The 27996-nt window shown below is 47.4% G+C and overlaps 1 protein-coding gene across 5 annotated transcripts; it reads right to left on the bottom strand.

Moving 5' to 3' along the window:
• Window positions 1-3793: 3793 nt before the first annotated feature.
• SERPINA9 (serpin family A member 9) lies at window positions 3794-20666 on the bottom strand. Of its 5 annotated transcripts, none has more exons than XM_030803124.1 (6): window positions 17159-17227; window positions 10371-10603; window positions 9959-10070; window positions 8162-8435; window positions 5762-5909; window positions 3794-4369 (listed from the first exon to the last, which is right to left on the bottom strand). In XM_030803124.1, the coding sequence occupies exons 1-6, from the start codon at window positions 17193-17195 to the stop codon at window positions 4166-4168; spliced, it is 1008 nt and encodes a 335-aa protein (XP_030658984.1). In that variant the 5' UTR covers window positions 17196-17227; the 3' UTR covers window positions 3794-4165. The 5 variants fall into 5 exon arrangements, with proteins under 5 accessions (XP_030658984.1, XP_030658985.1, XP_003260974.2 ...); XM_030803125.1 differs by lacking the exon at window positions 10371-10603 and adding an exon at window positions 10836-10933 and having other exon boundaries at window positions 9959-10212; window positions 17159-17220; XM_003260926.4 differs by having other exon boundaries at window positions 9959-10603; window positions 17159-17269.
• Window positions 20667-27996: the final 7330 nt, after the last annotated feature.

The following is a 27996-nucleotide window of genomic DNA, read 5'->3' as shown; positions in this document are numbered from 1 at the left end:
CTACCAGCCTCCCACTTGTGAGAACAAGTAGGGCTTTCACGCCTATCGGCCTGTGGAGTCTGCACACCAGATTCAGGCCCTCCCTTGAGTTCTGGCCAGGAGACTTCCTGTTCAGTTGGAATTGTTACAAAGTCGACCTGGGGGTTTCCTTCTCCCTGTGGTCTTTTCCCAGTATTTCTGGCAGCCCTCCCCAAGAACACCCATGAGACAAGTCTGAAATAGCTTTCCGAGGGTGGAAAACCCACAGGGCTTTTCCTGCTGCTTCCTCTACCCCTATATTTTGCCTGGCTCTCTAAATTGACTCAGCTCCAGATAAGGTCAGATCCTTCTGCCATGATCTAGACCTTCAGGTGCCCCAGTGAGGGTGTGTGTTCAGTGACGGACAATCCCCCTTTCCCACTTTCACAGCTTGGACACTCACAATATTTGGACTGTCTCTTGGGTTCTGCAGGAGCAACCTGCTTCCTTCAGAAGGTCTGTGGGTTCTCTCGGCTTTCCTGGTTTATTCCTGCATTAGTTCTGAAACAAAGGTTCAAGATGCGAGTCTTGAACCTTTGAAATTTTTTTCAAAGATCTACACAGTGCTCTGTCCAAGAGGGAGCTGCAATCTAGTCTTGCCTTCTGTCTGCCACTTTTCCCCCTCTTTTTCTTTCTTTTAGGCTATGTTCTTTATTGGTTACCCTAACCGCAAGAATGTGAGAGAGGCACAGTCATCCCTACTTTGTAGATGGGAAACTGAGGCTCTGTGAGATTAAGTCACTTGCTCATTAAGTGGACGGATGGGGCCACACTCAGAACTTGGATCCTATCCTCCAGTCCAAGCCTTCACCACCACACCAAACCATTCCAGTATTTTGTTGATAATTCAAATAAAATATAATCTGTGTATGAATAAAAAGATTGGAAGGGTCTGGGTGCGGTGGCTCATGCCTGTAATCCCAGCACTTTGGGAGGCCAAGGCAGGTGGATCACTTGAGGTCAGGAGTTTGAAACCAGACTGGACAACATGTTGAAACCCCGTCTCTACTAAAAATACAAAAATATTAGCCGGACAGGATGGTGGGTGCCTGTAATTTCAGCTACTTGGGATGCTGAGGCTGGATAATCCCTTGAGCCTGGGAAGCAGAAGAGGTTGCAGTGAGCTGAGATTGTGCCACTGCACTCCAGCATAGGTGACGAAAAAAAAATTAGAAGGAAATTTCACAAACAGAGAAAGATCTTTCTTCTTACTACTTTGAGAAACCTGTGAAGTGGAATCATTGGCTCATGATCACCCATGTCTCCCAAGTAAGTAGAACAAGCTTAGAATTAAATGAGTATTTATTTATGAGAGAATCTCTTTATGACAAAATCGAGGCGACTTTTAAGTTCTTCTTCGTAGATTTTTGTATTCTCCAAATTTCTTACAAAGAGCATGCATCTTATTCATAGTTAAAAGCAATAAAACATTATTGTTGAAAAGTAGAATTATTTAATAGTACAAGTAGAGCTCATCCTAAAATAAAAGGTCATTGAGGTTGGCACAGTGGTTCTAATCAAGGCACTTGTAAAACATAAAGTCTCCCAGGAGGTTGAATCTGATTTTCTAAATGGGGTGGAGGTGCGGGTGCCCATGGGTCTGCATTTGCCACTCCTGCCTTGAGTGAAACTTTCATACGATGCCGTAATACTCATGCTTGATATTCTGTGACTGATGATTTTGCATCTTGAAATGATGGCCCAAACTAACGGCCACAGTTGATTATGTTCATGCCCTCTCTGTGTTTTCGTGGGCACGCAAGAATCATTTTACAAATCCTCCAGCCACAAGCCTCAACCTCTATACTTCACTTCCTGCCCAATAGGGACATCCCACCTAACCACTCCCCACATTGCGTACTAAAGTCTCTGGCCACATGTTCCTCTCCCTCTTGTGCCTCTGGACCAGCCTCTGTGCTTCCCCGTGTGGCCTTGTGTGGTGGGGCAGGCCCCCTCCTCTTAGGTGCTCAAAGTAATAAACTCTTCTTTCAAAGGCAGGTGTCTCTGTCTGTCACCTTACCATACCCAGTGGAAATGAATTTCAAAACAAAATGTGAGGTACATTTAAAAACAAATGCAAAGGATTAGCATTTCAAAAAACAGAGCTGGGACCGCAGCAAGTTGACAGAAAATGTCCCATGGCTGTTCTTGTATCTGCTTGCCAATGCAAGTCTGAGTGGGCACCAGAATGCCACCTAAGCTTGCTTTCCCTATAAAGTGCCACTGGAAGCAAGGCTGTCAGAGGGATCTGACAGCCGACACCCACTGCTGACTACTTGGGGCTCCCTATAGTTTCTAGAAAGAACTAGTTGTGAACAACAAGTGTCATTAGTCACTTCTTCACACCTACCCTCTTCTTTGTGCTACTGTAGGACATCTTCTTGCCTACTCTGCAGGAGGCTGGAGCCATGTCTGAGCAGGTATGCTCCTTCTTGGGAAGGATGCCTGGCTTCTCCACTATGGCCTTTATAATGGAGAGCCTGAGGGAAGAGCACTGTGTATAAAACAAAGCTTGCTCCAGGCAGTGTTGCAGGAGCCCTTCATAACTGGCCATTTGTCCTGGTTCTAAGTCAGCACAGGAAGGCCCTGCGGCCTAGGTTAGTTGTTTTTACTCTTTGAGTGTCAGCTCTTCTGCTTTTGTTTTTTGTTTGTTTGTTTGTTTTTGTTGTTTTGAGACAGGGACTTGCTCTGTTGCCCAGGCTGGAGTGCAGTGGCAGCTTGTTCTGTTTGTGAAATAAAGTGGGAGCATGAGGAGCAGGGGTTAGGTTCCCCTGGGACTTCTGCCAGCTCTCCAGCATAACTCCTTTCTGTTTTGTTTCTTTCCTTATAAAAGAGCATGAGAAAGCCTACATGAGGCCCCTGGCACATCTAAGGTGGGTGGGGCACCAGGGCCCCCAGAAGAGGAGCCTTTGGATCTGACAGGAGCAAGGGCTTTACTGAGGCTGCCAGATATGCTATCGGTAATAAGGGTGACACAGAGGTGCCAGCACAGCCTGTCAGGCAACGAGGGAGGGAGGGATGGTAGGTCTGACTCAAAGGACACGAGCTGCCTTTGCTGTGGTGCCACCATGGCCCATTGCTCGTTGTGCTGCTCTCAGGACTCAGAGTATGGGAGCGGGACCATTGCCGTTACAAACCCGCAGGGAAGGGGCTGAGCACCCGGAGGGCTGTGTGTGCGCACACGATGTCATCGGAGTCAGGAAGGCAGCCAGCCGCGAGGAGATGGAAAACTGTCCTGCGGCCCCCAGGGAGACCTTCACAGCCCACGCATTAGCCCGCGTCAGCCGGTATCGTGGCGCTCCCCACAAACCCAGACTCTCTCCTTGGCTAACAACGGCCTCCATCAGCCGACCTCCTTGAGCCTTTGTGTCCTTATTTCTTCCATCTGCCACACACGATGCTACAAGGTCCCTGCTCTGTCCCTCCAACATGCCACTCATTCCTGACTCACAGCCTTCATGCACACACCCCTCCCTTGTCCTCTCCTCACTCTCAGTCATCCTGTTCAATACCTTCATGGCACTTATCATAAGATCTTAGGATCATGTTTATAGGTTTGATTTCATTGTTGCTGTAGGGGGGTCTGTCTCCCCCATTTAGGCCTAACAGGCCAGGAATCTTGTCTGTCTGATTTACTCCTAGCATATGTTAAGTGTTCAATAAGTTTTTGTTGAATAAATGAAGGAAAAAAAATCATGCAGCCTCTGAGATGTCATGGGATGACAGCCCAGCCACCGCAAGTTCGCTAGTAAATCATTTTCAGATTAGGACCCTGTTGATAGCTGAATTCATATTTTAGTTTTATTGAATGTGTTATTGTAATTCTGCAATAGAGGTGCCTAACCTGGGTTGCTGTATTTCCATTCCCAGGAGCCCCAAGGAATGGAAATATGGTAACCCAGCAACATCCCATGAAGCTAGTTACCTAGGAGAATTTGTGGAAAAGGGCACTGACTGGGGTTAATGGGTGTTGGCTTGTGACTGGGGTCCCTGTTGATGGTTTGGTGATGGAGCCTTGGAAGTGGTGTCCGTGCCAGCGAATGCAGCTCCACTGGGGTCAAGTGCACCCTCAGAACAGAAAGAGGGATGTGGTTTGTTATTTCTTGTGCATTAGCAATGTGCCATCAGTCAACAGGCCATTTCCCACCTAGGATTTAGTGGGATTTTCCACTTTCCCTAGAAAGAGAATACTGTCTGTGGCTTTATTTGTAATCATCATCAGGAAGGTCCTATTGAAGGAGACAGTGAAGTAAGAGGGACCATCCTTCGATCGGACTATGAACTTGGTGGTGGTAGCTGCTGCGGCCTCAGTGCCCTCTTCACTGACATTCAGCACAGCCTTGTGGGTTGCCTGCCAAGGGAAAAACAAACTTCAGTGGCCCCAGTGGAGACAATTTTACTTAGCTGAGTAAACTAAACTGAGTGTTTTTGCCCTGGAATGGTGATGTCTACCTTGAAAGGATTCAAGGTTCAAATGCCTGGCATTGGGTTTGCTCAATAGATTTCAGTGGGTGTTGACTATGGCCCATTGGTCCTTACACTGGGATTGAGATGGTTACAAACACAGAGCAGGAAGACCAGAGTGAGTCTCAGTTCTGCCACTTATGGTCGCAGAATTATTTAGATGCTGCGTGCTTCAGTTTCCCGATCTATAAAAGGTAATAATAACTGCATGTGTCCCGTAAGGTTATTGTGTAAATTAAGGGAGATCATACAAAGCAAGTGCTCGTGGACTTGCCAGCAGTAGTAATTGCTGCAGTTCTCGCATGGCAGACATGGGTTTGATATGACTAAAGTTAGATCCCTTCTTTGTCTTCTAGGGAAGAGATTCTTAACCTGGAGTTCCTGGATTTCTAAGCTTCAGGGAGGCTTGAGCTTCTGTGAATACAGGCATTATTTTTCATAGGCTCACAGATGCACTTTCCTCGAGAAAAAGTCCATTATGCTCATCATATTCCAGTGCGGCCTCTCAGCATTTTCTGAAAACCAATGACAAAGGTCCCCTTCAGTGGCCCCAGGATCACTTCTGACTATTATAATCCACTATCAAAATAAAATTTTAGGTCAGGGATCAGTAACCCATATGTGTGCAGGGGCTAGGCAGGTAACCCCAATTAACTGACGGAGACTTCTTGTAAGAGCATGGGGTGCCCACATTACCTGGAGGGTACTGTCTGGTTAAAAGGGGCACTCACAGCTCAGCTCCTGTGATGGCTGCCCTGTGGACACATAGGCTTACTGTTATCATGTGGGAATTAGAGTCAGTGATTTGTTTCAAGAGGGTCAGAAATCTAGACTTTTATATCTAATATACTACGTTTTAAAACTCCTCTCTCTCTCTCTCTTTCTGTCTCCTTACACCCTGAAGGCCAGATAACACATCTACAGAGTGCAAATGGTCTATGGGCAGCCACACTGTGATGCCTGTGTGAGGGCCTAAACTTCAGGGAGGAGGAAGGTGAGGTCAGATCCTGAGGGAGCACCTGCTCGCCTGCAGTAGGCATGGGGGAGCAGCTGCCTGCTGAGGATGCCTTCGGAACATTTGTGTGAAGAGGGTTAACAGATGCTGTGTGCCAGAGGCATGGTGGCCGTAGGCTGCAAGATTTGGTTCTTCTGGCTGCAGAAGAACCTCACTTCACCTTTCAGGCCTCTGTTTCCTTATCAATGAAATAAGAGCGCTTGATTAATTCTGCAGGTGCTTCCCGCTTGGACTTTTTTTTGCAACTATTCTCATTCAACTCACTTTAGAAACCTGCAGGGAGTCTCTCTTTGTAATTCCAGAAAAATCAGCATTTTCGTCAAAGGCATTTTGGATGCCCATCTTCGGGAGGATGGTTTCCAGATTGTAGGAGGCAGAAATGGAAAATTTGGGGATGAACACCTCTATCCACCTATGGAGTGGGGAAAATGAAACAATGAGGTCACAAGCCCACGGTGTCTGCATCTCTGCTCCTAGATGCCATTTTGGGAGACTCCGTTCTTCCTCCAGCCATTGCTAATTGCTGCTAAAAAGGTCAACACATCTTAGCCAAGAAATCCAGGTTGCTCTTGAAATAAGCCTCCCAGCTGAGCAGGTCCAGCACTAAAAACATGCAAGGAGACAGACAGGCCCCCCAGTGAAGTGGGTGCAGAGGTGAGAAGGTGGTCAGCAAGGGAGTCTATGGCAGAAACCAACAGGAGACGTCAAGCAGCAATAGAAGCTCATCAACCACCCACTCACTGTCCGGAGTACCTCCTCACCAGCACTTCCTGACGCAGGCCCTGCTAATGCCCTAGAGCAGCAAAGTCCAGCAGAACTTCCTGTGATGCTGGGAAGATCCTAGACCTGCACTCTCCAGTACAGTAGCCATTAGCCATGTGTGGCTACTGAGCAAGTTAAACAGTGGCTTGTGCAAATGAGAAACTAAAATGTTAATTTTACTACATTTCAGTTAATTTAAGTGTAAATAACTGCAGGTGGCTTAGTGGCTACTGTATTGAACAGCACCACCTGATAATTGAGCACAATATTTTTTTTCCTCTGCAATGGTTTCCCTGAACCAAGAGTAAACAGCCCACATGTATTGAACTTTTTTTTGTAGATGGAGTCTCACTCTGTCACTCAGGCTGGAGTGCAATGGCATGGTCTCTGCTCACTGCAACCTCTGCCCCCCGGGTTCAAGCGTTTCTCCTGCCTCAGCCTCCCAAGTAGCTGGGATTACAGGTGTACGTGGCCATGCCCGGCTAATTTTTTTTGTATTTTAGTAGAGACAGGGTTTCACCGTGTTGCCCAGGCTGGTCTTGAACTCCTGAGCTCAGGCAATCCACCCGCCTCAGCTTCCCGAAGTGCTAGGATTACAGGCGTGAGTCCAGCCTGAACATTTATTATATGCCAGACATTGTCCCAGGCACATTCAACAACACTTCCCCCATTTTAAAGATGGTAAAGCTTACTTTTAGTGCTTTGCCCAAGGTTATGCACTTAGTGACTCACAGCAATGAAAGCACAAAAATATTGGATGGACACATTTCAGTCCTCATCTGACAGGTGTCTTGTGACCCCTCATGCCAGGGACAGCTCTCTTTTCCATGCCACTGTCACCTTCCCCTGTTTTCTCTGTGCTCCATCTGCTGCTCTGTGCTCTGTCCCTCCTTCCCTGAGATTCTTTGCCACCTCCTCTTCCTATCCCCAGCCCCAGATGCGGCCTGAGAAGAGAAGAAATCGCTGACACACCCTGCAGCATCTCTTCATCCTTAACTTTGAGTTTTTGCCAGTGCTGTGTCCTCTATCAAAGCTGCCCTTCCCAAGCCTCTGTGTGCTCATATGCTACCCATATGTGCAGCTAAACCCCACCACCTCCTTGATGCTGTCCCTCAGTCCCAGCTGAAAGTGATCTCTCTCTGCTCAGAAGCTCCTCAGCACCTTTCCTGCCCTCCCCTGGGGCATTATCCAATCTCTTTCTTGAATTCCAGTTACACTGCAGCCTTGCTTCTCTCTTCCCAGACTATGAACACCAGGGAATGCTGCTGAAATCAATCTATATACCAACAATATGTTGCTAAGAGACAGAGCATAAAACTTTGACATTCCTTTTTTATCCCATGATTAATCTTTTTGATATTCTCCATATTTTTTATACTCACCATAATAATTACAGAACTAAAAATAACATTATTAGCTAGCATTTGCTGAACACTTACTATCTTCTAGGAATTCTTCTAAGCACTTTGTAAATAGCAGGTTACTTTATCTTTTCACCAACCTTTGGATTTGGTAATATCGTTGTCCTCTTTCTTATATATGACCACCAATGCTTTTGTTTGCTTGCTTTTATGGGATCATTCCACAGATTTCAATATCAGATTGGCTTCTAGAGCCAGCTCTGCTAGCATATAACAGCTACATGACCTTGGGCAATTCACCTGCCCCCTTGGAGCCTCCATTTCCTCATCTGTGTAATGAGTGGTACTAAGACTCCTCATCAGGTGATAGTGAACTTCATGTGCAAACATGTATAGACAGCCCCAGGCTCTCTGTCCTGCATGCAGTTGGTGCCCACTGTGCAGAAGTGTTTAACCGACAGCTGTTAGCACAATCTCTCCCCCGTTTTTGAATGTGTGCATCCCCTGCCTCAGGGCCCAGGAGATGGACACAGATGCCCACCTTTTCTGGAGTGAGTGGCTCCACTTTATCAGTGTTCTGGCTGACAAGGCCTGTTCCAGTTGCCTCATCTTGCCCTTGCTAGGGAGGACAAAGAAGGCCACAGCATCTCCCTTGTAGTCCATCTGCAGCACAAAGCAGTTCAGCTCTGTATCCACCGCAAAAGCAAACTGCTCCTTCTGGTGCATCATGGGGACACGCACAGTGACCTGCTTGCCCACCAGGAATGGGAAGCTCTTTCTTGTATATGCAGGGTGAAAGGGCTTCTCCCACCTGGCTAGCACAAAGAGAGAAAAGAGATCTTTATGTCAAGGTGCAATTAGTGAGGCAAAGACAGCAAAATGAAATGGGGAATTACTGCTAATTGGTATGAGGTTTCTTTTTGAGGTGACAAAAAAAATGCTCTGGAATTACACAACGGAGTAGTTGCCCAAACTTGTGAATATACTAAAAACCAATACAATGTTGAATTTTATGACATGTGAATTGTATTTCAATTAAAAATAGAATTAAGTTAAATGGAACAACATAAAGTGAAGGTAACTTAGTAAGGGCTCAAAGCATACCAGTTTTCTTTCTTTCTCTTTCCTGTTTGAAGGATGGATGGATAAATGGGTAGATAGCTTGGCAGATGGAGGGTGGATGGATAGATGAATAGCTAATGGGTAGATGGTTGGCTGGCTGGGTGTATAGATGGATGAACTGATGGATGGATAGATAGATGAATAGATTAATGTATAGGTGGTTGGCTAGCTAGATGGCTAGCTAGGTGGATGAATGGATGCATGGATGGATGGATGAACTGATGGATGGACAAATGGATGGATAACTTGGTGAATGGGTAGACGGATAGATGAATACTTTAATGGATAGATGGCTGGCTGGTTGGCTAGGTGCATGCCTGGATGGATGGACAGATAAACTAGTGCATGGATAAATGAGTAAACAGGTGGATGAAGGGAGGGAGGAAGGAAGGGGAGGAGAGGGACAGAGGAAGGGAGGGATGATACGGTGGCATCCATGAAAACTCTGCCTGGAGACACCAGGCACTTCTATCTCAAGCACAACCCTATAAAGTTGGCTTTATCATCAGACTATCCAGTCAGCACAGAGACTGGCACAGGTCAGGCACTCAACACATGGTAAATCTTTTAGAGACACATGCTGAGGATCATAAAGCAAGTATAGGGCAGAGGCGAAATTCAAATCCAAGTTGTTTGACTTTAAAGCTGATGTGCATTCCCTGCAACATAGTGAAAACTGTAAAACTCTAACATATATCTATGTCTGTATCTGTATCTATATCTATATGTAGTTATATATGAAGGAGACTTCATATATATATGAGGTATGAATGACAGTCACATCAGCTTGTCTACATTTCTACACCTATGAAAGTGTTCATACTCTTGGGTTTGCTTCTGAAACTGGGTTGTCAGAGAGTTCCATGTTACTTCTCTAAAACTTTCAAGGGGCAGTGGGACAGCTGCTCGTGGCAAAAGGTCCTTTCTCTCAAGTAGTTTCCAGATTTTTCCTATGCGTTTTCCACTGAGTCAAATATAAACACGCCTCAAGACACTTAATCTGTCTACCCAAAGAGAAATAAATGAGCCCCCACTGTAACTGGTAAACATGAGCTATCCTAGGTCCTGCAGCCAGCTAATTGCAAAGCTAATTAGAGCTCAGGCCCTCCCATTTCTCCACCCTGCAGTCTAGGGTTTGTCTGGCTTGTGTATTTCACCAAGCAAATATCATCATCATCATCATAAATAAATAAAAATCAACTTCTCAAATCCTTACCTTTAAAGAAAATGTGGTTCACCAGCACCATGGCTGTCAGAAGGTCAAGGCCTTGGATTATGTCTACAACCTTCCCTTGGGTCCTGTTTTTCACGTGGCTGTTGATCCTCGCCTGGGCAACGGAGGGGTTGGAGAAATCTGTAGAAAAGACTTCTGCTTCATACAGCCTCTTGACATTGCCCAAGAAATTTGCCTGCAGCTGCAGCTCCTTCTTGATGAAGAGGGCACTTCCCATCTTCAAGGCCAGGTCTTCGCTGGGAACAGTCAGTGAGTGAACCAGGTGCTGGAAGCCTTGGTGGATGGCAGACTCTGGTGTGTGTGTGAGGTTGAAGCCCAGGCCCTGGAGAATCTGGGTCTTGGTGACTGAGTGGGCCCCAAGGGAGAGCATGGCCAGGGAAGTGGAGACACTCACGGGGGAGAAGAAGACGTTCTGACTCGGGGTCTCCAAAACCAGCCTGCGGTACAGGCGGAAGGCAAAGTCCGTATTGAGGGAATACACCTGTGAGGCAGGGGTGCTCTTTGTGGAAGAAGGGTGGGGGTATCCGCTGGGGGTACTGGCCGGGGACACACAGTAGATTGGAGCACAGAGGCCAACAGCAAAGAGTACTCCATAAAGGGAAGGTACCATTTTGGAACAAAATATGTCTGCAAGAGAAGTAAGAACAATTGAGGGGGTAAACTGAGGGTCCAGGCCCTGAATCAGAGACCTTTCAACACCCCATGCCATCAGCAGCAGAATGAGGACAGAGAGGCCGGTTAACAGAGCTCTCTCACGTAATCCCCTTTGAGCCTCGCAACAGTCCCATGATGTAGGTATTATCCTTGCTGTTCTACTTGCAAATAAGTAAACAGGCCACAGAGAGTCTGTGTAACTTACCCCAAACCACACGGTTGACTTGTCTGTGTTCTGTGTGGACTTCAAAGTCAGGTCTCAAATTCCAAATCCATGCTTTTTTGATGTTTCTGCTTCATAGACTTATTTTTTAAGAATTGAGAGTGTGAGACCAGACTGCAAAGTCTCCCTCTTAGCAGCCAGAGGTGGTTTCTCACCCTTTGGAGGCCCCTCTACACATTCTTTATCCATTTTGTGTAGATCTGATTATTTTCTCACCCTGGCTGCCTGTTCCCAGACACAGACATTTACTAATGTGTTCATATCTCTCAAAAAGTGGAAACCTGGAGCAAAAGGCTGTCCTTTTTGCTGTGCTCCTTCAGGTGCCCTGAGCACTGGCAGTCAGTTGCTGATGAGCTGCAGTTCAGCCACATCTGTCTGCTTCTTCTTCAAGCCTCAGCTGACATGGCTCTGGCACCAAGGAGACTTCAGACTAAATGACCTGATAGCAATTTCAAACCGCAACAGGGCTGGGCTTGCATCCAACCCTGACATTCGTGGTGGACAAGTAACCTCTCTGGACTTCTCTGTTTCGCCTTTGTAAAATGGAGATAGTTACCTTACAGAGTTGTTCAGAGGACTGAGTGTGATAAGGCACAAATTGTGCAGCACGGGACCCAGCACATGGTGAGCACTCAATACATTACTTTTACTGTTGTTTTGTTGAAGTCAGAGAGAATTTGATTTGAGCAACTCTATCAAATACTGCTTGCAGGTCTCCCCAGCCCTGCCTACAGCACCCTCACCTGTTCAGTTTCATCAGAAAGATTTCATTTACTTTAACACACCTTTACAGAGGAGCTCCAACCCTGTGGGTTGACTCTGAGATACAACAGTAAGTGGTCATTTTATAGAAGGAAGGAGTATGAATCCAGTGCAAGGCCAGGTGGGGTCTGTGCTCAGCCAGAGGGGAAAGCAAAGCAGGTGTGTGCTCCAATAGGTCCCATCTGTCTGAAGGCTTTTCTCTCCTCACCAATTTTGTACTTTCTCCCCCATGACCTGGATGTCCTTCCCCCCATCATCCTTTTCACAAGCAAGTGCCTTCATAACCCCCCCTTGCCCTTCATCAGACTTTGCTCTCTAGTCATTTATACTACAGTGTGAATGGCTGCCACCCACTCTTCTCCTAGGAGCACCAGCATGAAGTGTTACTCCTGTTTGTGAAGAAAAGACTTTACCCACTGGAACAGAATTCAGTCAATAAGTGAACAATTATTTTGCCAGAAATGGAGAAGGAAAAGACAAGAGAATCTTTGCTGAAAGCGACAAAAATACTGCCACACATAGTCACTTGTCTATGTCAGACCAAGCATAATGTGACAGCCATGTTCCCAACAATTTCTCTGTGGAAATGAAATATGTAAATGAATCACATTTTACTATACCAGATATAATTTAACTTGGATGGAACTTTATAAAGAACCCTTTTACTGAGTGAGTAATTCTTTTGCAAAACTGTTCATTTCTCTCCATTTCCACTTATGTGATTGGGCGATTTCTGTTTTGTAGTTTTGTGTTTGCCTGTTTGACTAAAGTGGAGTTTTCTTTCTAAGTTACATTTGCATCCATCCATCCACCTACTGGACTCTTTGCCAACCTGTTCTGAACTGACCTTCGGAGCTGCCCCCACCCTGAGTGCCCCATCTCTCCCTTTCTCCAAGGCCATTTTACCCATGCTGCCATCTTCCAAGTCAGGAGACTGATGGTCACTCTGCACTCTTCGGCCACCCTCCTTCCCCACATCGTTCTTCCTCCCTGAGACATCGCAAGCCCCAGCTTCTCTCCATCTCTTTGCTCTTTCCTTGGTCCAAACCCTCCTTATCTCTCCCCTGGACAATCCTGAATGCTTCTGGACTCATCTCCCTCCTCTGGTCATGTTTGCTCAAAACGTTTTTCTTAAGAAACTTCACCAATTTGACTCTGCACAGAGATGATCTACTGAGAGATAGAAGTGTTGGGGCTACAATGGGGGACAGATAGCCAGGGTCCTGACTCTTAAAGAGCTCCCTGGGAACCCTATGACACATGGCCTTAAGAGTTGACTGCTTCCCCTCTCTTTGGCCCCACTGCCGGCCAGTGGATTTATCTGCAGTCACTGCAGTCAATGCCAATAGCAAACAGCCCAGGGTCCACCTCCCTCCCTCCTCTTCCCACTCACCCACCCCTTACTCAGGCACAGCATACTCTGCTACAAATGCCCCTCCTGGATGCCACCTTCCTTTGCTCATGGAAAAGCCCTTGTTTCTCACTCTGGAAGACTCTACTTAGCTATTACCAGCTTGAGAGGCCCTCCCTGGCCCCGCTTTCCTGTTGTGACTTCATCACTCTCTCCCTTCTCTCTTCTGCCACTTTGGAAATTTACTTGACTTCTATTATCAAATGGATTATCACTGACCACACGCAGGCCTTTAGATAATCTCTAGGTTCTTTGAATGTGTAATTCATGCATTTGGTCCATTGGGTTGAACATGTACACTTATTATGCAGGTACTATAGAAGGTGTTGGGCTACAAGGACGGACAGAGAGACAGGGTCCTTGTCCTTAAGGAGCCCATTGGGAAGACAGACAATTAGCAAACACCACAAGGCACAAGAAGTGTGTGTGTGTGATGAGTAAGTACAGGCATTGGGAACACCTATTCTATAACAAGAAAGGCTTCCAGAGGAAGTGTCAGCTGATTGAGACCTGAAAAATGTTAGCAAGGTAAAGGGGAAAAGCAGAGAAGAGAGAAATTCAGGCTGGGAGGACCACCTGTGCAAGGGCCCAGAGAGAACCAGAGCCAGGCAGCTTTGAGGAACAGAAAATGTTCTGACACAGCTTTCAGCACCACAGAAGCCGGCAGGAAGGGCTGGGGAGTGGGAGAGACCGGCTGTTGAGAGAGGGGTCCCCATGCGGGGATGTGCGGACTTGGTTCTGTGCCCTGGAACCCACTGGGGGATGGCTGCAGAGAGCCTCAGCAGCAGAGAATTCTCAAGACTATCCCGGCACCTGTCTGTATTCCTCATTGCTCTACACACCTGCTTCCTGTCCTCCTTCCCCCTTCCCCCACCAGCACGGAAAAGTTCCCAGTGTAGGAGCTCAGTGGACACTTGATGTGCTGCCCTGAGATGGAGAAGCATTTACAACAGCCTCAGAACTGGGGTGGTGGCTGGGCGCGGTGGCTCACGCCTGTAATCCCAGCACTTTTGAGGCAGGTGGATCACCTGAGGTCAGGAGTTCGAGACCAGCCTGGCCAACATGGCAAAACCCCATCTCTACTAAAAATGCAAAAGTTAGCCAGGCTTGGTGGCGGGTACCTGTAGTCCCAGCTACTTGGGAGGCTGAGACAGGAGAATCACTTGAACCCGGGAGGCGGAGGTTGCAGTGAGTTGAGATCAGGCCATTGCATTCCAGCCTGGGCAACAAGAGTGAAACTCCACCTCAAAAAACAACAACAACAACAACAAAAAACCAAAAACCAGGGTGGTGAAATGAAGGAGACCTCCTGGAATATGGGACTGAAACCCCAAGTTTCTCTTATTTGATGAGCTCTGTGGCAGACTGGGGCTCTTCAGGAAGCTGTGTAAGAGTGTGGCATCTGCAGGCTTCCCTGTGACAAGCCGGGGTCTACTGTGTTAACTTGGAGTCTGCAGGCCCTCTAGCCTCAATGATGAAGTAGCAGCACTTGATCTTGACAGCCACTCAGAAGTCAGAGCCTAAGCAAGATCATGGTTCCCCCCTAACCTCAGAGCAGTACTTTCTGTTTAGAGAACAGCATTGTCCTTGCATTGCTTCACCTTCTGAATTGCGTCGACCCCAATCTGTAAGGAGGGCAGCTCTGAGGAAGGGTGAGACAACGTCTGCAGAATGCCCAGTGCGGCATCCAGCCCATCGTGGGCAGGAGACCAAAGCTGCATCTCTTTTGTGGCTCTTATGATTTTGTGTCCCTCCCTCGGAATCAGGGTGAAGGAGTAGGATTGTCCCTGGCTATTCATGACCATAGGAGAGGGGACCAGTTGAAGGAAGAGGACATCAGCCACATGGAAGGGAAGCGGGTGCTGCCAGGTGCCAGAATGCCACAAGCACCAGGGGTCTGTGCCCCTTTCTGTGGAGGCTGGGGGTGGGGCAGGTGGCTCTCAGGGGGCCCCCACTGACACTGGGTTGTGCCTCCCATAGAATCCCCATTCCCATCAGCAGAGGTGGCCTATTAGACGCAGCCTCCATGCCCCAAGTCTTGTTTATTTTGGACTTGGGTTGAGTAGGGGAGACCCACCTGAAGTCGGGGAGTTGGCTAGTAAGTGTCCTGACTCATCGATGGTACTGGCCTCCATGTGACTTCAGGTAAGTCTCTGCTTTTCACAAGACTTCAGGAAGAGGTGGTCTCAAAAGGCCCTCTCTTCTGAGTCTGGGATCTATGTCTGAGGGCCCCCAGGTCATTGTTCTCTTGGGGGAAAACCATGGCCAAAGCTCATTCAGTCAGCTCTTAAAATCCACCACACTCCCCACTTTGCTTCTCCCCACCCTGAACTCCTGTCCTCCTGTGGCCACCCCTTCTCTCTCCCAGCCCTGCCAAGGCCCTTGCCCCTCTTTTGGCTGTGGCCTGGGTTTATGTGAGCATTCGGCCAGTGGGCACTGCTCATTCGGGTGACAGGGACACTCTGCCATCCCCAGGGCTTGCGTCTTCTGGACCTCTCCTTCCCAGCTACCACAGCCTGCATTCCACCTTCCATTGTCTCTCACTCACTCCCATCTCCAAGTGCTCCTCCACCCTGCAGATAGGGTGACCTTTCCAGATGCTAATCTGGTGTATCATTCACCTCACATCGAATTCCTCAATGGCTCCCCATTGAGCTCAGGAAAAATGCTCAAGCCCCTGGAATTCAAGAGCCTTATTTTATTTATTTATTTATTTTTTTGAGACAGAGTCTCGCTGTGTCGCCCAGGCTGGAGTGCAGTGGCGCGATCTCGGCTCACTGCAAGCTCCGCCTCCTGGGTTCACGCCATTCTCCTGCCTCAGCCTCTCAGAGTAGCTGGGACTACAGGCGCCCGCCACCACACCCGGCTAATTTTTTTTGTATTTTTAGTAGAGATGGGGTTTCACCGTGGTCTCGATCTCCTGACCTCGTGATCCGCCCGCCTCGGCCTCCCAAAGTGCTGGGATTACAAGCGTGAGCCACCGTGCCCGGCCTCAAGAGCCTTATTTATTGGGCCCTGACTTACCTCCCCAGCTTCATCTTTCAGGACCCAGCTGTTTGCATTCCTCAATTCCACCCCATCCCCTATCTTCGTTTGCCTCTTTATCCAGCTTGGGTGTCAAGGGCTTCATTTTAATCTAATTTGCTTCATCCCCAGACCTGTGTCTTCATGTCCCAGCCCTGTGGCAAGGCTCTATGTGTGGTAGAACCTACCTGTCTGCTCCTTCCCTGCCAAGTGCTACTGGAAGAGGGGTTCTGCAAGGCAGCCTCGTCCACTGTCGGTTCCCAACCACCAGCCTTTATCCACCTGGCAACATGTAACTCATCAGCTCACTCCCATTTTCAGGGAAAAGCTTCACCTTTTCCATGTCCTTAACCTTTTTATTCCTGGGTGGAATGGATGCCCACCCCGCTACATATGCATGTGTGCCCACATGTGCACACACACACACACACACACACTCAGCAGACAACCTTGCCTCCTATCTCACATAAAAGAGAGATTCTATGAAAAGGAATTGTCTCAACTTCCCTCAAAGGGCATCCTCTCTGCCTATCCCTACTTTCCCAGTCACCCCTCTCTCTCCCCTACACTTCCACTCCACCAACAAAGCAGAGGATCTGCCCTCTTTTGAGGTCCAGTCCCCCTTCCTGGGCCTTAGAAAGTATCTCTTCTCTCCACCTCAGGACCCTTCCACCTATCTTTTCTGCACTTAAACACTCCCCCTCAAGCTGATCCTTGCTGTTAGTTTGGAAACTGTTCAAGTCTTGCTCGTTAAGACAAAGAAACCAACAACAACACAAGAAAAAAACACTCCTTTCACCCTCTCATTTGCTTCCAGCAGCTGCCCTATTTCCATACTCCTCCTCTTGTGGCCCAAATTTTCAAGAACTGTGTATTCGTGGCCTCTGTGGCCTTACCTCCAACTCACTCACTGGTCCACTCCAGCCTGGCTTCTGTATCCACAAAAATGTGACCCACATGCTACTAAAAGCCAACTAATGTGTCTAGGTTCTCATCTTACTTGACTTCCCAGCTGCATTTGACACTGAAGACCATGCTCTGATCCAGTCCTTCCCTCTGGCTCAGTGACACCACATTCCCGATCTCTCTGCACCTCCTTCTTACCCACCTTTGCAGGTTCCTCTTCTCCTGCCCTGTCCTTGCATGGTTGGCGAGCCCTGGCACTTGCTTACTTGGTTGTGGCTCTCTCCTCACTTTAATCTCTCCTCTCCCTCCAGCTGCTCTCATGCCACGACACCCACGACTTCATTACTAAGACAGGCAAATGATGTATTATTTTTATTCTCCATCTTAATCATTTCCTCTGATCTCTGTATGTCTAACTGCCTACTTGATATCTCCTCCTGATGTTGCAAATAAACCTTACATGCAATGTGAACCACAGTGAACTCAGACTCCTTCCCAAGAACCATCTCCCAGCAACAGCCACAACTGAAACCCCGTTTTCAACATTTCTGTCACTGGATCCACCATTCACCTAGTTAGTTGAGCCTAGGAGGCATCCTTGCTCTTCCTTCTTCTTCATGTCAACTTATTCCCAGTTTTGTCAACTTTACCTCCTAAATGTTGCTCAAGTCCATCCACTTTTCTCTGCCTCCACTCTAGCAGGCTAGTTGTGCCGTCATTGTGTCTTGCCTGGGCTACCACAAAGCTTTCTAACAACCCTCTCTGCATACCCTGTCCTGCTCCTCCAACTCACTCTGCACATGACAGCTAGAATAGTCTCTTAAAACTCAAACCTGACTGTGTCACTTACTGTTTAAAATGTCTCAATAGTCTCCCATTTCCCAAAGTAAACACTGAAGTCTTAACTTGCATAGCCTGGGCTGTGCTGGCCTCTCTAACTTCATCATAGATCATGAAGCTCCTTGCCCTTGACATCCATGTTAGCCCATTCTGCTGATTTTTTTTAATGCTCATATGTGATATTTGTTGTTTCCTACTCCTGGAATATCCTTCCAACTCTCTTCATCTGACTTTTCCCCTAATTAATTTTTATTCATTATTTAGGCCCTAGTTCAGGTGATTTCCTCAAGGAAACTCTCTTTGACCACTCAAAGAAGAAAAATTTCTCCGAGCAGCTATTTTTATAGTACCATCAACTTCTCAGTGAAACACTTATCACTGTCGTAGTTTCACATTTATTTGTGTGACTGAACAATTCATAAATCAGGGATCTTGTCTATCTTAATTTTGTCTACTTGTGCACCCACTCTTTGGCCAATACTCATGGTCCATTAAGTGGTTGTTAAAAGAATAAATGAATCGAAATAATCCATTTATCTCTGAAGAGTAATCCTGACTGGTAATAAGCAAGGGGAACTCCGGGTGATGAAAAGTCCTGTAGCTACTTAAGGTAAAGTTACACAGGTATATATGTAAAGTTTGAGTTGACTTACACTTTTGGCCAAAACAAAGTAACTGATATTGGTTGCAAACGGTTGTAAACAGATAGAAAACTAGACAAAATTTATGACACTATTGAGATACTCAAAAAGTATATAAAACAATTCAGACATTAGAGAACAGGCAGGGAAGGTAAAAAATGAGATAAGCTCTAAAATTGTCCCAATTTTCTGCCTAAGGACACTTTTCGGACATGTGGAAGAAAACCCAAGGAGGGCATGGGAGGCTTGCTGAGCTTAGGAGACAGACATTAGAGTTTGAGAAAACTGAGGAAGCTGCAATTTGTGCAGTGAAGTACTAGAGGAGAGCTTTAGAAACGTGCATAGGGGTCTCTTTAAGTCCAAAGCTAAGTACTAAGCTCTGCATGCATAAAGTGAAATTCCACATGGCTGGTCAACACACACACACACACACACACACACACACACAGAAGAAAAAATAAACCTACTGTGAAGGCATAAACAAAGTAATTTCCAGAGTTCACAAAGCACGAGGATATATTAAGATTATGACCACCCAAAGTGGAGAGACCTGGAGCATTCAGTAGAGACCCAGAAGTGTCACATCTTGGCATTAGGGCTAAACTAACTTTGAATTAAAGCTGCACTAGACCCACCCTAACAAAGCTTAAAAACATGCCTTGACAAGCAGATCTGTAAGTAACTTATTGCCTGTTAAAGCAAATGTCAAACACTGTAAAGGAAGACAACAAAATCCAGACAATAAAATTGTAATGTTATGATGTCCAGCATCCAATCAAAAATTGCTAGACATTCCAGGACTAGGAAAATGTGACCCATGACCAGAAGAAAAATTAAGCAATGTAAACAGGCTCAGACATAATAGAGATTAAGGAATTTGCAGACAAGGACTTTAAAACAGTTACTTAAAATATGCTTAAATAATACAAATGTTACTGTAATGTGAGAAAAATCAAACTTCTAGAGATGGAAAACTTAATATCTGAAATGAAAAATTCACTGGCTGGGTTTAACCGCAAATTTAGTACTGTAGAAGAAAACATCTGTGATCCTGAAAATATATCAATAGGAACTATTCATACTGAAGACAGCAAGCTGGAAAATAATAATAATAAAAAACAAGTCCCAGTGACTTGTGGGACATCAATGGTCTAACATATGTGTAATTGGAGTTCTAGGCAAAAAAAAGTGAGGGACAGTGGAGAACAGAAAATTTTGAAGAAATAGTGGGCAGAAATATTTGTGTACTTTATGTGAACTATACCTAAATAAAAATCAAAATACAATAAATTGAAATGAATGCCACCCTGATGTTTATTCCTCTACTCTCTATGATTACACACATATCTCAGTTGGCTTGGACTACCTATCTCACTCTCTTTGCCTGACACACTCCTTCCCATCCTGCCAGCTCCAGCTCAAAATCACCCACTGCACAACGTCTTCTCTAGATCCCACAGAAAGTCTGCCCCTCCCTTTACAAACACCTGGAGCAAACCAGAGCAGTTTATCTTCTTATATGTCGGTCTCCCTGATTAGACAGTCTGGACTTTGTGAGACATCCTCCAGGTTTGGGACTATGATCAGTAAGTAATAGGGAGAGATGCAGCAAATTGCATGGGAAGGAGCAAGTGGGAGGGATGTTGGGAACCCTGAGGGCCAGGCACTATTGGCTCACCCACACCCAGGGACTTTTGTAAAGACTCAGAGTTGGTAAAACACAGAGAGGCAGCCTAAAGGAGTATGGAACTTACCAAGCTTAATTGGGCTCTCATTAAAATGCAAATTCCCAGGTCCCATGCAGAGCTACCTAATCAGATTTTCCAGGGAAAGATGAGAAGACTTGAGAGTGGGGAGGGCTGCGTGCTTCCTCTTCCCACCCTTCATCCCACCCTCTGTCCTTGCCCCAGAGAGAAGTTCTTCAGGGTTTCCTCTAGCTCTGAGGTCCTCAGTTCCTGGGGCCTGAGGGCCACCTTGAAAGTAAAGACCCATTTCTCCCCAGATTCATAAAACCAAGGCTGCTGGAATAGCAACCAGCCAGGAGTAGATCCCCATGGGCCCATCAAGATGGAGCCTTGCCCCAAGTCCACACTCCTCCATGGAGCCTCTCCTGCTGTGTCCTGGCCTTTCTGGGATCCTCTTAGGACTCTGGCTACAGGATCTCTTGTCTGCCTCACACATTCTTATGCTTCTGCTCCATTTCTGGTTTATTGGAGATATTCATACTATTTTAAAAATCTGGCTACATCATTATACTTTTCTATTTCAATACTTGTTTTAATATTTCACCCATTGTTTCTCCTAACAGTGGGGCAGATAGGGTGCCTCAAGGCTACTCTTGGAATGCCATCTTAGCTAGAGGGTACCCTTCAGATTGTCAAGAAGCCTCCCCAGCTGAGATCCACAGTCCCCACCATGGATCTGTCTCGGGAAGTGCAGCTCCCTGCCACCCTTTCTGCTGCAACATTGTTCATTTCCTAGCCTGCCCTGTGTGATCCCCTGACTTCTAGGAATCTGAACCAAGCTGAGGGTAGAGATAGGGAAGGGAGATAGATCCAGACAGGACCCCAAGACTTGAGGAGTTTTGTCTGTCTGTTAATTAGTCTAGGGTTTTTTTTTTTTTGGCAAGGGGTCATTATTTCAACATCATGGGACACATGGGATTCCTGCCCCAGCAGGGGTCTTCATCCTGGAGGGCCCCCTTTTCTGCCTTGCCCAGGAATCTGTGATTCCTCTGTTCACATCATGGTGAAGAAAACAACTATGGAAAAGCTGTCTGTGCTGGAAGGACATTCAATCTCCCTGGAAGCCCAGCCAGTGGACTACCCTTCCCACTCTGGAGGCCTCTAAAAGCCAATACTCTATGGATGTGTGCCCAGCAGGTGCCAAGTGGGTTCATGTAACCTATAGCATTGAATTCTCCCAAGACCCTGAAAGATCAGTATTCCTATCCCCACATCATAGAGATGCAAAACTAAGGACTGGGCCACCAAGGGATGTGACTAATGTCACAAACCAAATAAATGGCACAGCTGTGAATTTGACCTCAGCCTGTCTAACTCCAGGGCTTCCCACCAACTTCCAGCCACCTGACTCATTTTTCGAAGTCCTTAACATAAAAGACCACTATATGTGACGTGTATCCTGGATTGGATCCTGGAACAGAAAAAAATATATATTCATTTAAAAAGATGGTGAAATTCAAATAAATTTTGTAGTTTAGTGAACAGTAAGCTACCAACACTGGTTCCTCAGCTGTGACCAACGTCTCACAGTCATGGAAGATGTTAGCATTAGGTGAAGCTGTTGAAGGGTGCATGGGAACTCAGTGGACTCTCTTCATAACTTTTCTGTGAAGCTAAAATTATTCCAAAATTTAAAAAGAAGAAAGAAAAGCCAATCAGTCAAGGACATAAATCAGGAAAACATTCCAACTTTGGCCGAGGTCTCCAGGGATCAGGGAGATGACTGCTCTGTTCACAAGGTAAACAATCTCACGTGGTTTCTGCCCACGACGTGGAATCACTCAGTGGCAAAGTCCTCCCTCTTCCAGTTCTCTTTTGATTATTCTGAGTTCCCCCAGGAGTGAGTCTCAGCTTGATGCCAGCCCATCTTTACCACCATCTTAGACTTGCTGACTTTCCTTTCTAACAAGGGTGAGCAGACCACAGCCTGGGAGCCTGCAATCTGTGACAGTCTTGGTTGAATATAATCACTGAATTAGTTTTGTTGTGTGCATTTTTACTTTCTACTTGTGGCAAGTTGTGCTAGTTTCTAGGTATGACTGCAATATTAATTTTTCTATTTAAACAAATTTTCTTTTCCTAACACGAATTGATTTAAGGATAGGCCTTGAGCAAATAATGTACAAAAGAGAGGGGAATTTAGTCCTAATCATGAAAGTGGCTTGGGAGTAAATAAAATTTGAGAAACTGAGCACTAATAGAGAGCTGGTTTCCCAACGAGAAAGGGCACCTCAGCTTTGCACCCCTGTGGGAACACCTGAGCACCGACATGGTGACTCAGTGGAGTAGGATACGTGTTCCTGGCTGGTTCTGAAGGGAGACTAGAAAATGGGGAGGAAGCAGGCCATGTGACCTCAGCACTACTTGAACAAGGTCCCTGTCTCTCTTGTCCATCCTGGCTTCTCCATCCCTGGAACACAGCCTGGCTCATAGTAGATTCCCAGTAAGTATTTATTGACTAAACAAATGCATGGGAGAATGACTATACACAAAAGTTTCGAGCCAGTTCTATCATTTCCAATATGAACATCAAAGTATTGCCCCAAATAGAAGGGTCTTCTGGGGGCATCCAGGGCAACCTCATCATTGCACAAATGGGCAGTGGAAGCCCAAGAGGAAGAAGGCATTTGCTCCAGTCAGTGTCTGGGAAAAGCAGGACCAGGAACTAGGACTTCCCATCTGTGACCATCCTTGCCAACACACCAGTCTGTCTCTTCTGTCATGCGCCCACATGAATGACCTCAGCCTAGGCAGGCGATGCTGCAGGCAGAGTGGGGGCAGACAGCAAACCAGACTCCTGGCACCCAGCTTATGCTGGAAGAGGCAGAAAGGCCCCTGCTTGGAGGCTGCACAGAGGCTTTCGGTATCGTGTAGGTCAAGCTGGACCACACCACGGCAGCCTGTCTATCCTGGGCCTCTGACACTGGGCACCCCCATTCTTGGTTAGGGTGAATCCCTCTTTTATACATTAAGTTCACCTTTGCTGTAGGGAAAAGAAAGAGAGATCAGACTGTTACTGTGTCTATGTAGAAAAGGAAGACATAAGAAACTCCATTTTGACCTGTACCCTGAACAATTGCTTTGCCCTGAGATGCTGTTAATCTGTAACTTTGCCCCAACCTTGAGCTCACAAAAACATGTGTTGTATGGAATCAAGGTTTAAGGGATCTGGGGCTGTGCAGGACGTGCCTTGTTAACAAAATGTTTACAGGCAGTATGCTTGGTAAAAGTCATCGCCATTCTCCAGTCTCGATAAACCGGGGGCACAATGCACTGCAGAAAGCCGCAGGGACCTCTGCCCCAGAAAGCTGGGTATTGTCCAAGGTTTCTCCCCACTGAGACTGCCTGAAGTATGGCCTCGTGGGACGGGAAAGACCTGACCATCCCCCAGCCCGACACCCGTGAAGGGTCTGTGCTGAGGAGGATTAGTAAAAGAGGAAGGCCTCTTGCAGTTGAGATAGAGGAAGGCCTGTTTCTCCTGCCTGCCCCTGGCAGGAGAAACTCGGTATAAAACTCGATTGTACATTTGTTCAATTCTGAGATAGGAGAAAAACCGCCCTGTGGCGGGAGGCGAGACATGTTGGCAGCAATGCTGCTTTATTATTCTTTATTCCACTGAGATTTTTGGTGGAGAGAAGCATAAATCTGGCCTACGTGCACATCCAGGCATAGTACCTTCCCTTGAACTTATTTGTGACACAGATTCCTTTGCTCACATGTTTTCTTGCTGACCTTCTCCCCACTGTCACCCTGCTCTCCTACTGCATTCCTCTTGCTGAGATAGTGAAAATGTTAATCAATAAATTCTGGGGGAACTTAGAGACCAGTGCCAGTGAGGGTCCTTTGTATGCTGAGCGCCGGTCCCCTGGACCCACTTTTCTTTCTCTATACTTTGTCTCTGCGTCTTATTTCTTTTCTCAGTCTCTCATCCCACCTGACGAGAATTACCCTCAAGTGTGGAGGGGCTGGCCCCCTTCATTTGCATGGGCATTTCCCAGGCTAAAGGCTCCAGAGGACTGCGCAGCAGAGATCTTGGAGAGGAGAACCATAAAACCCACTGTCTCAGCCTCCCGGGAGGCTGGCTGTGACCCCTGCCAGCACCACTGGCACCTCTAGTCACCCTTACACACTCCACTTAATGTCTCTTCTCTTCTCTCCTCTCTTCTCCTTTCTTTTTTAACAGAGTCTTGTTCTGTCACCCAGGCTGGAGTGCAGTGGTGCCACCTTGGCTCACTGCAACCTCCGCCTCCTAGTTTCAAGTGATTCTCCTACCTCAGCCTCCCAAGTAGCTGGGATTACAGGTGCATGCCACGATGCCTGGCTAATTTTTGTATTTTTAGTAAAGACGGGGTTTCCCCATATTGGCCAGGCTGATATGTCCTTATTTCTTGATCACACCTATTGTTAATTGCCTGCCTCTCCCGAGTAACCCAAGACCTCTGCAAGGGCAAGGATCTTTCTATATTTTATCCACAAACCCCTAAAAGCCCCTCTCTGTCCCCACACAGAGAGGACACTCAGTGAATATTTGTTGAATGGATGGGTGGATGAACTGATGGGACAAATAAAAGCCACAAGTGCTCAGGGGATTTGTATTTGCTCCTATCTCTGTGGCAGTCTAGCTGTGGGACCTTGTGCAATTGATGTGATCTTCCCGAGCCTCCGTTTTCTCATCAGTAAAATGGGATGGTCACACCAACTGGAAGGGTTGTGGGCCGGTGAGATGGGGAAAGTACCTGTGTCATGTCAGGCTTTGATAGGCATCTAGGAAGTGTCAGTTATGTCAAAATCAAAATCCACTCATTCATTCATTTATTCACAAGGTCAGTCAGCCCACAAATATGTGACCTGGGAAGGCTTCTGAGAAGGAGTAGGGGTTAACCTTCCCTGAAAGACTGAGTAACATGCTGGAGGGAAGTGGTGGGAGTGGGAGAGGATGAGGAGCAAGGAGAGCATCCAGGCAGGGTGGGAAGAGGTAGGGAGGTGGTACACAGACCTACAAGAAGGAGCAGGCATGGCCACATCCTAGTGGGCAGGCCTGCCGGACTAAGGCATGTGACTCCCCTCCCAGAGGAGAGGGGAGCTTTGGAGGGGGTTGACCGTGTCTGGACAAGGATGATTGGCAGGGCAGTTTTTCTTTCCAGCAAATACGTGTTGGGTGTGTGCTCTGTGGCAGGTACCGGCCTGGGTATGGGGGATACAAGGACACGAGTCTGCAGGCAGAGGGACACACAGCACATGGGCTTGCCTGAGTCACTCTCAAACTGCACACCTGCTGCAGCCCGCCATAGCTCTTCAATTAAAGACCAGCATCCCTCTGTGGCCCACGAGTTCCCACCTACCTCTTGGCCCCACTCCCACCCCTTCTTGCTTACTCATCTCATTTCAGCTCCTCACCCATGCCACTCCTGACCTCAGGGCCTTTGCACGTGCTGTTCTCACTGCTTGGTGGGGTCTCCCTGGGCTCCCACCCTCATTTCTTCCTCTTTTTTTTCTTTTTCAAAATAGAATTTATTTTTGCAGTGAATAATACAAATGTGGCTATGAAAGCAGAACATGATATTTAAAAATATTTAAGATATGCAACAGTCATTTTAAAAACAGAATTAGTTAAAAGGAAGATGAATAAGGAACTCAAGCTTATGCCTGATTTCTATTGGTATACTTAGAAATACCAATCAGTATTTAACATATTATTAACTATGCTGGAAGAAACACCTCTATATGCAGTTTTAATTCCTAACTACAGTTTAAAAACAGATGAGTTCCCAGCATTTGGAGCTCCTTCTAAATGTTACATGTTGGGGAAGCCTTTCTTGGGCCCCTGGACTGGACGTGACCTGTCTGTGACACCCTTTGCAAGCTCCGCAACGTCTCCTTCACTGTGCCCACTGCAGCTCATGACAGACATGTGTTTACTGGATTCATGGTGGCTTCCCTCACTGATTATTAACCCCAGGAAGGCAGGAGCCGGTCTACATATATCAACAATGAGCTCAGAGATGGCAGCCCAGAAGTCATCATTTAATGGAGGATTGACTGCAGCCCACAGGGGCCTGAAGGGAACATTCAGACCCACCCGCCATCGTCATGCATGGAGGTGAGGGTTTTGGAAGGCTGCTTGGAAGAGGCTGCCTGGAAGATGTTGGAAAGGTAGAGAAGAGTTCATAAAGAGGTCCTAGTGGCCTGGGTATTAAAGGGTGAGTAGGAGTTTGTTAGGCTGGAGGAGGGAATTCTCATTAGAGGAGATGGCAGAAGCACTGGAGGGGGCTGGTGGAGGACTGCAGCAGGAGCTCTCTACTGCATGCCCACGTGCCAGGCACGATGGCCATGCAACCTCACGTGATCCTCAGAGGTAGGTAGGTAGATAGAGGGTATTAGTCTCCAGCTTAGCCGCTGGAGGTAGATGTTATGATCCTCTCTCAAGAAATGAAGCGGCTAAGGCTCAGAAAGGTTTAGTGATATGCCCAGGTCACCTGGCCACTCGGTGGCTTTCCTGGCATTGTCACGTCCCCAGTGTCATATGTTGCTCACCTGAGACCGTAGCTAAGGGTTTCTGTGTCTTTCCGTACCCACCCCTCAGGCTGGGGCAGGGGAAATGACGTCGGCAAAGGGCTCGGCCGGGATTCCCAGCCTTTTTCCCACGTCTGTGTCCCTGTGCGGGATCTCAACCTTCTCCCTCACCCCCACCCTCTCGAAAAGGGGCTGCGCTCTCTGGGCTCCCAGGCTCAGCTCTCACCACCGTCCACTAGCCCTGCCCTTCCCCCCTCCCCCCACAGGCAGCCTTCTCCACCAGCCTCTGGGGACTCTTCCCTTCCTGCCCCAAACCAGAAGATGGGGCACTTGCTGCATGTGGCTAACCCTGAGGCCACGAGAAGGCCACTTCACCTCTCTGAGCCTCAGTTTCCACGTCTGTTCTAGGGACCCCCACTCTGGCTGCTCTGAGAGCACCTGTGACCAGAACACAAAGGACACCATGAGCTGCAACCTGCTAAACACGCCCCGGAAATGATAAGTAGTGCCAATCGAGGCTCCTCAGTGCCAAGCCAGCCAGTATCCTCTCCTCTCCAAACACCGAAAGACCTGGGAATTCCCTGCAGGAGAGGAAGGAACCAGATGCCTGAAATGAGTTTGCCGCAGGCCGGGAACCTGTGCGCGGCCCTGCGAGCACCTGATGCCCTCTAGTGGCCACAGGCGGCCCTGCAGGGCCACATTTTCTGGGGAGGGCGCAGAGACTCCACTCACTCTTCAATTGAACTTGCTAACAGATTTAAACCGCAGGATCTGCCTTTGACAACAAGATAGGGAGGGGACAGGGGAGGGAGGGTGCCAGGATGTTCTTTTTGTGCCTGAAATGGACAAAGCTGGCGGCAAGTTCTAGCTGCTACTCTAGACTTCGTCCTTCTAATGCTGCCCGTGGGGCTGGACTGGCCCTGTCCCTGTTTGCCCATCCACCTGGATTCCTGGTTGAGCCCAGAGCTCCCTCGTGGACACTCTGGGGCGGATAATTGGCCAAGGACTCACAGAGGTGAGACCAACTTTGTTAAAGCACTGAACTAGCTTCCTTGGCGCCCCAAAGGGAGTGGCAAGACCTTCACTTCAGAAATAAGAACACAGACTCAGAGAGGGTTTGTGGCTTTTCCGAAGATACCTCATTCTAGGATTTGAACCCCAGTCTCTCACTCCAGACCCCAGGTACCTGTTGTGGCCCATACCTTCCACAAATTATCCACGAACAGCCAGTCAACCTGGGGCAGGGCTGTGGGGGAGAAACATTTGTTTATTAAATCACAGAGTCCCTCTGCCCACTGGAG

The sequence above is a fragment of the Nomascus leucogenys genome, chromosome 22a (assembly GCF_006542625.1).
Source record: "Nomascus leucogenys isolate Asia chromosome 22a, Asia_NLE_v1, whole genome shotgun sequence".
Classification (NCBI taxonomy): Eukaryota; Metazoa; Chordata; class Mammalia; order Primates; family Hylobatidae; genus Nomascus; species Nomascus leucogenys.
The sequence above is the reverse complement of the archived record's forward strand: the minus strand, read 5'-3'. Positions and strand labels throughout refer to the sequence as shown.

Bases quoted from the DNA above. Each gene is read 5' to 3' on its own strand.
- SERPINA9 (XM_030803122.1), bottom strand. From the start codon at position 20,237: ATGGGACCTGGGAATTTGCATTTTAATGAGAGCCCAATTAAGCTTG. The intron at 8,436-9,958 runs GTAAGGATTTGA...TCTTTGTGCTAG, and splicing joins GAACCACATTTTCTTTAAAG to CCAGGTGGGAGAAGCCCTTT. The intron at 4,370-5,761 runs GTGAGTTGAATG...TTCCCTTGGCAG, and splicing joins ACTCCCTGCAGGTTTCTAAA to GCAACCCACAAGGCTGTGCT.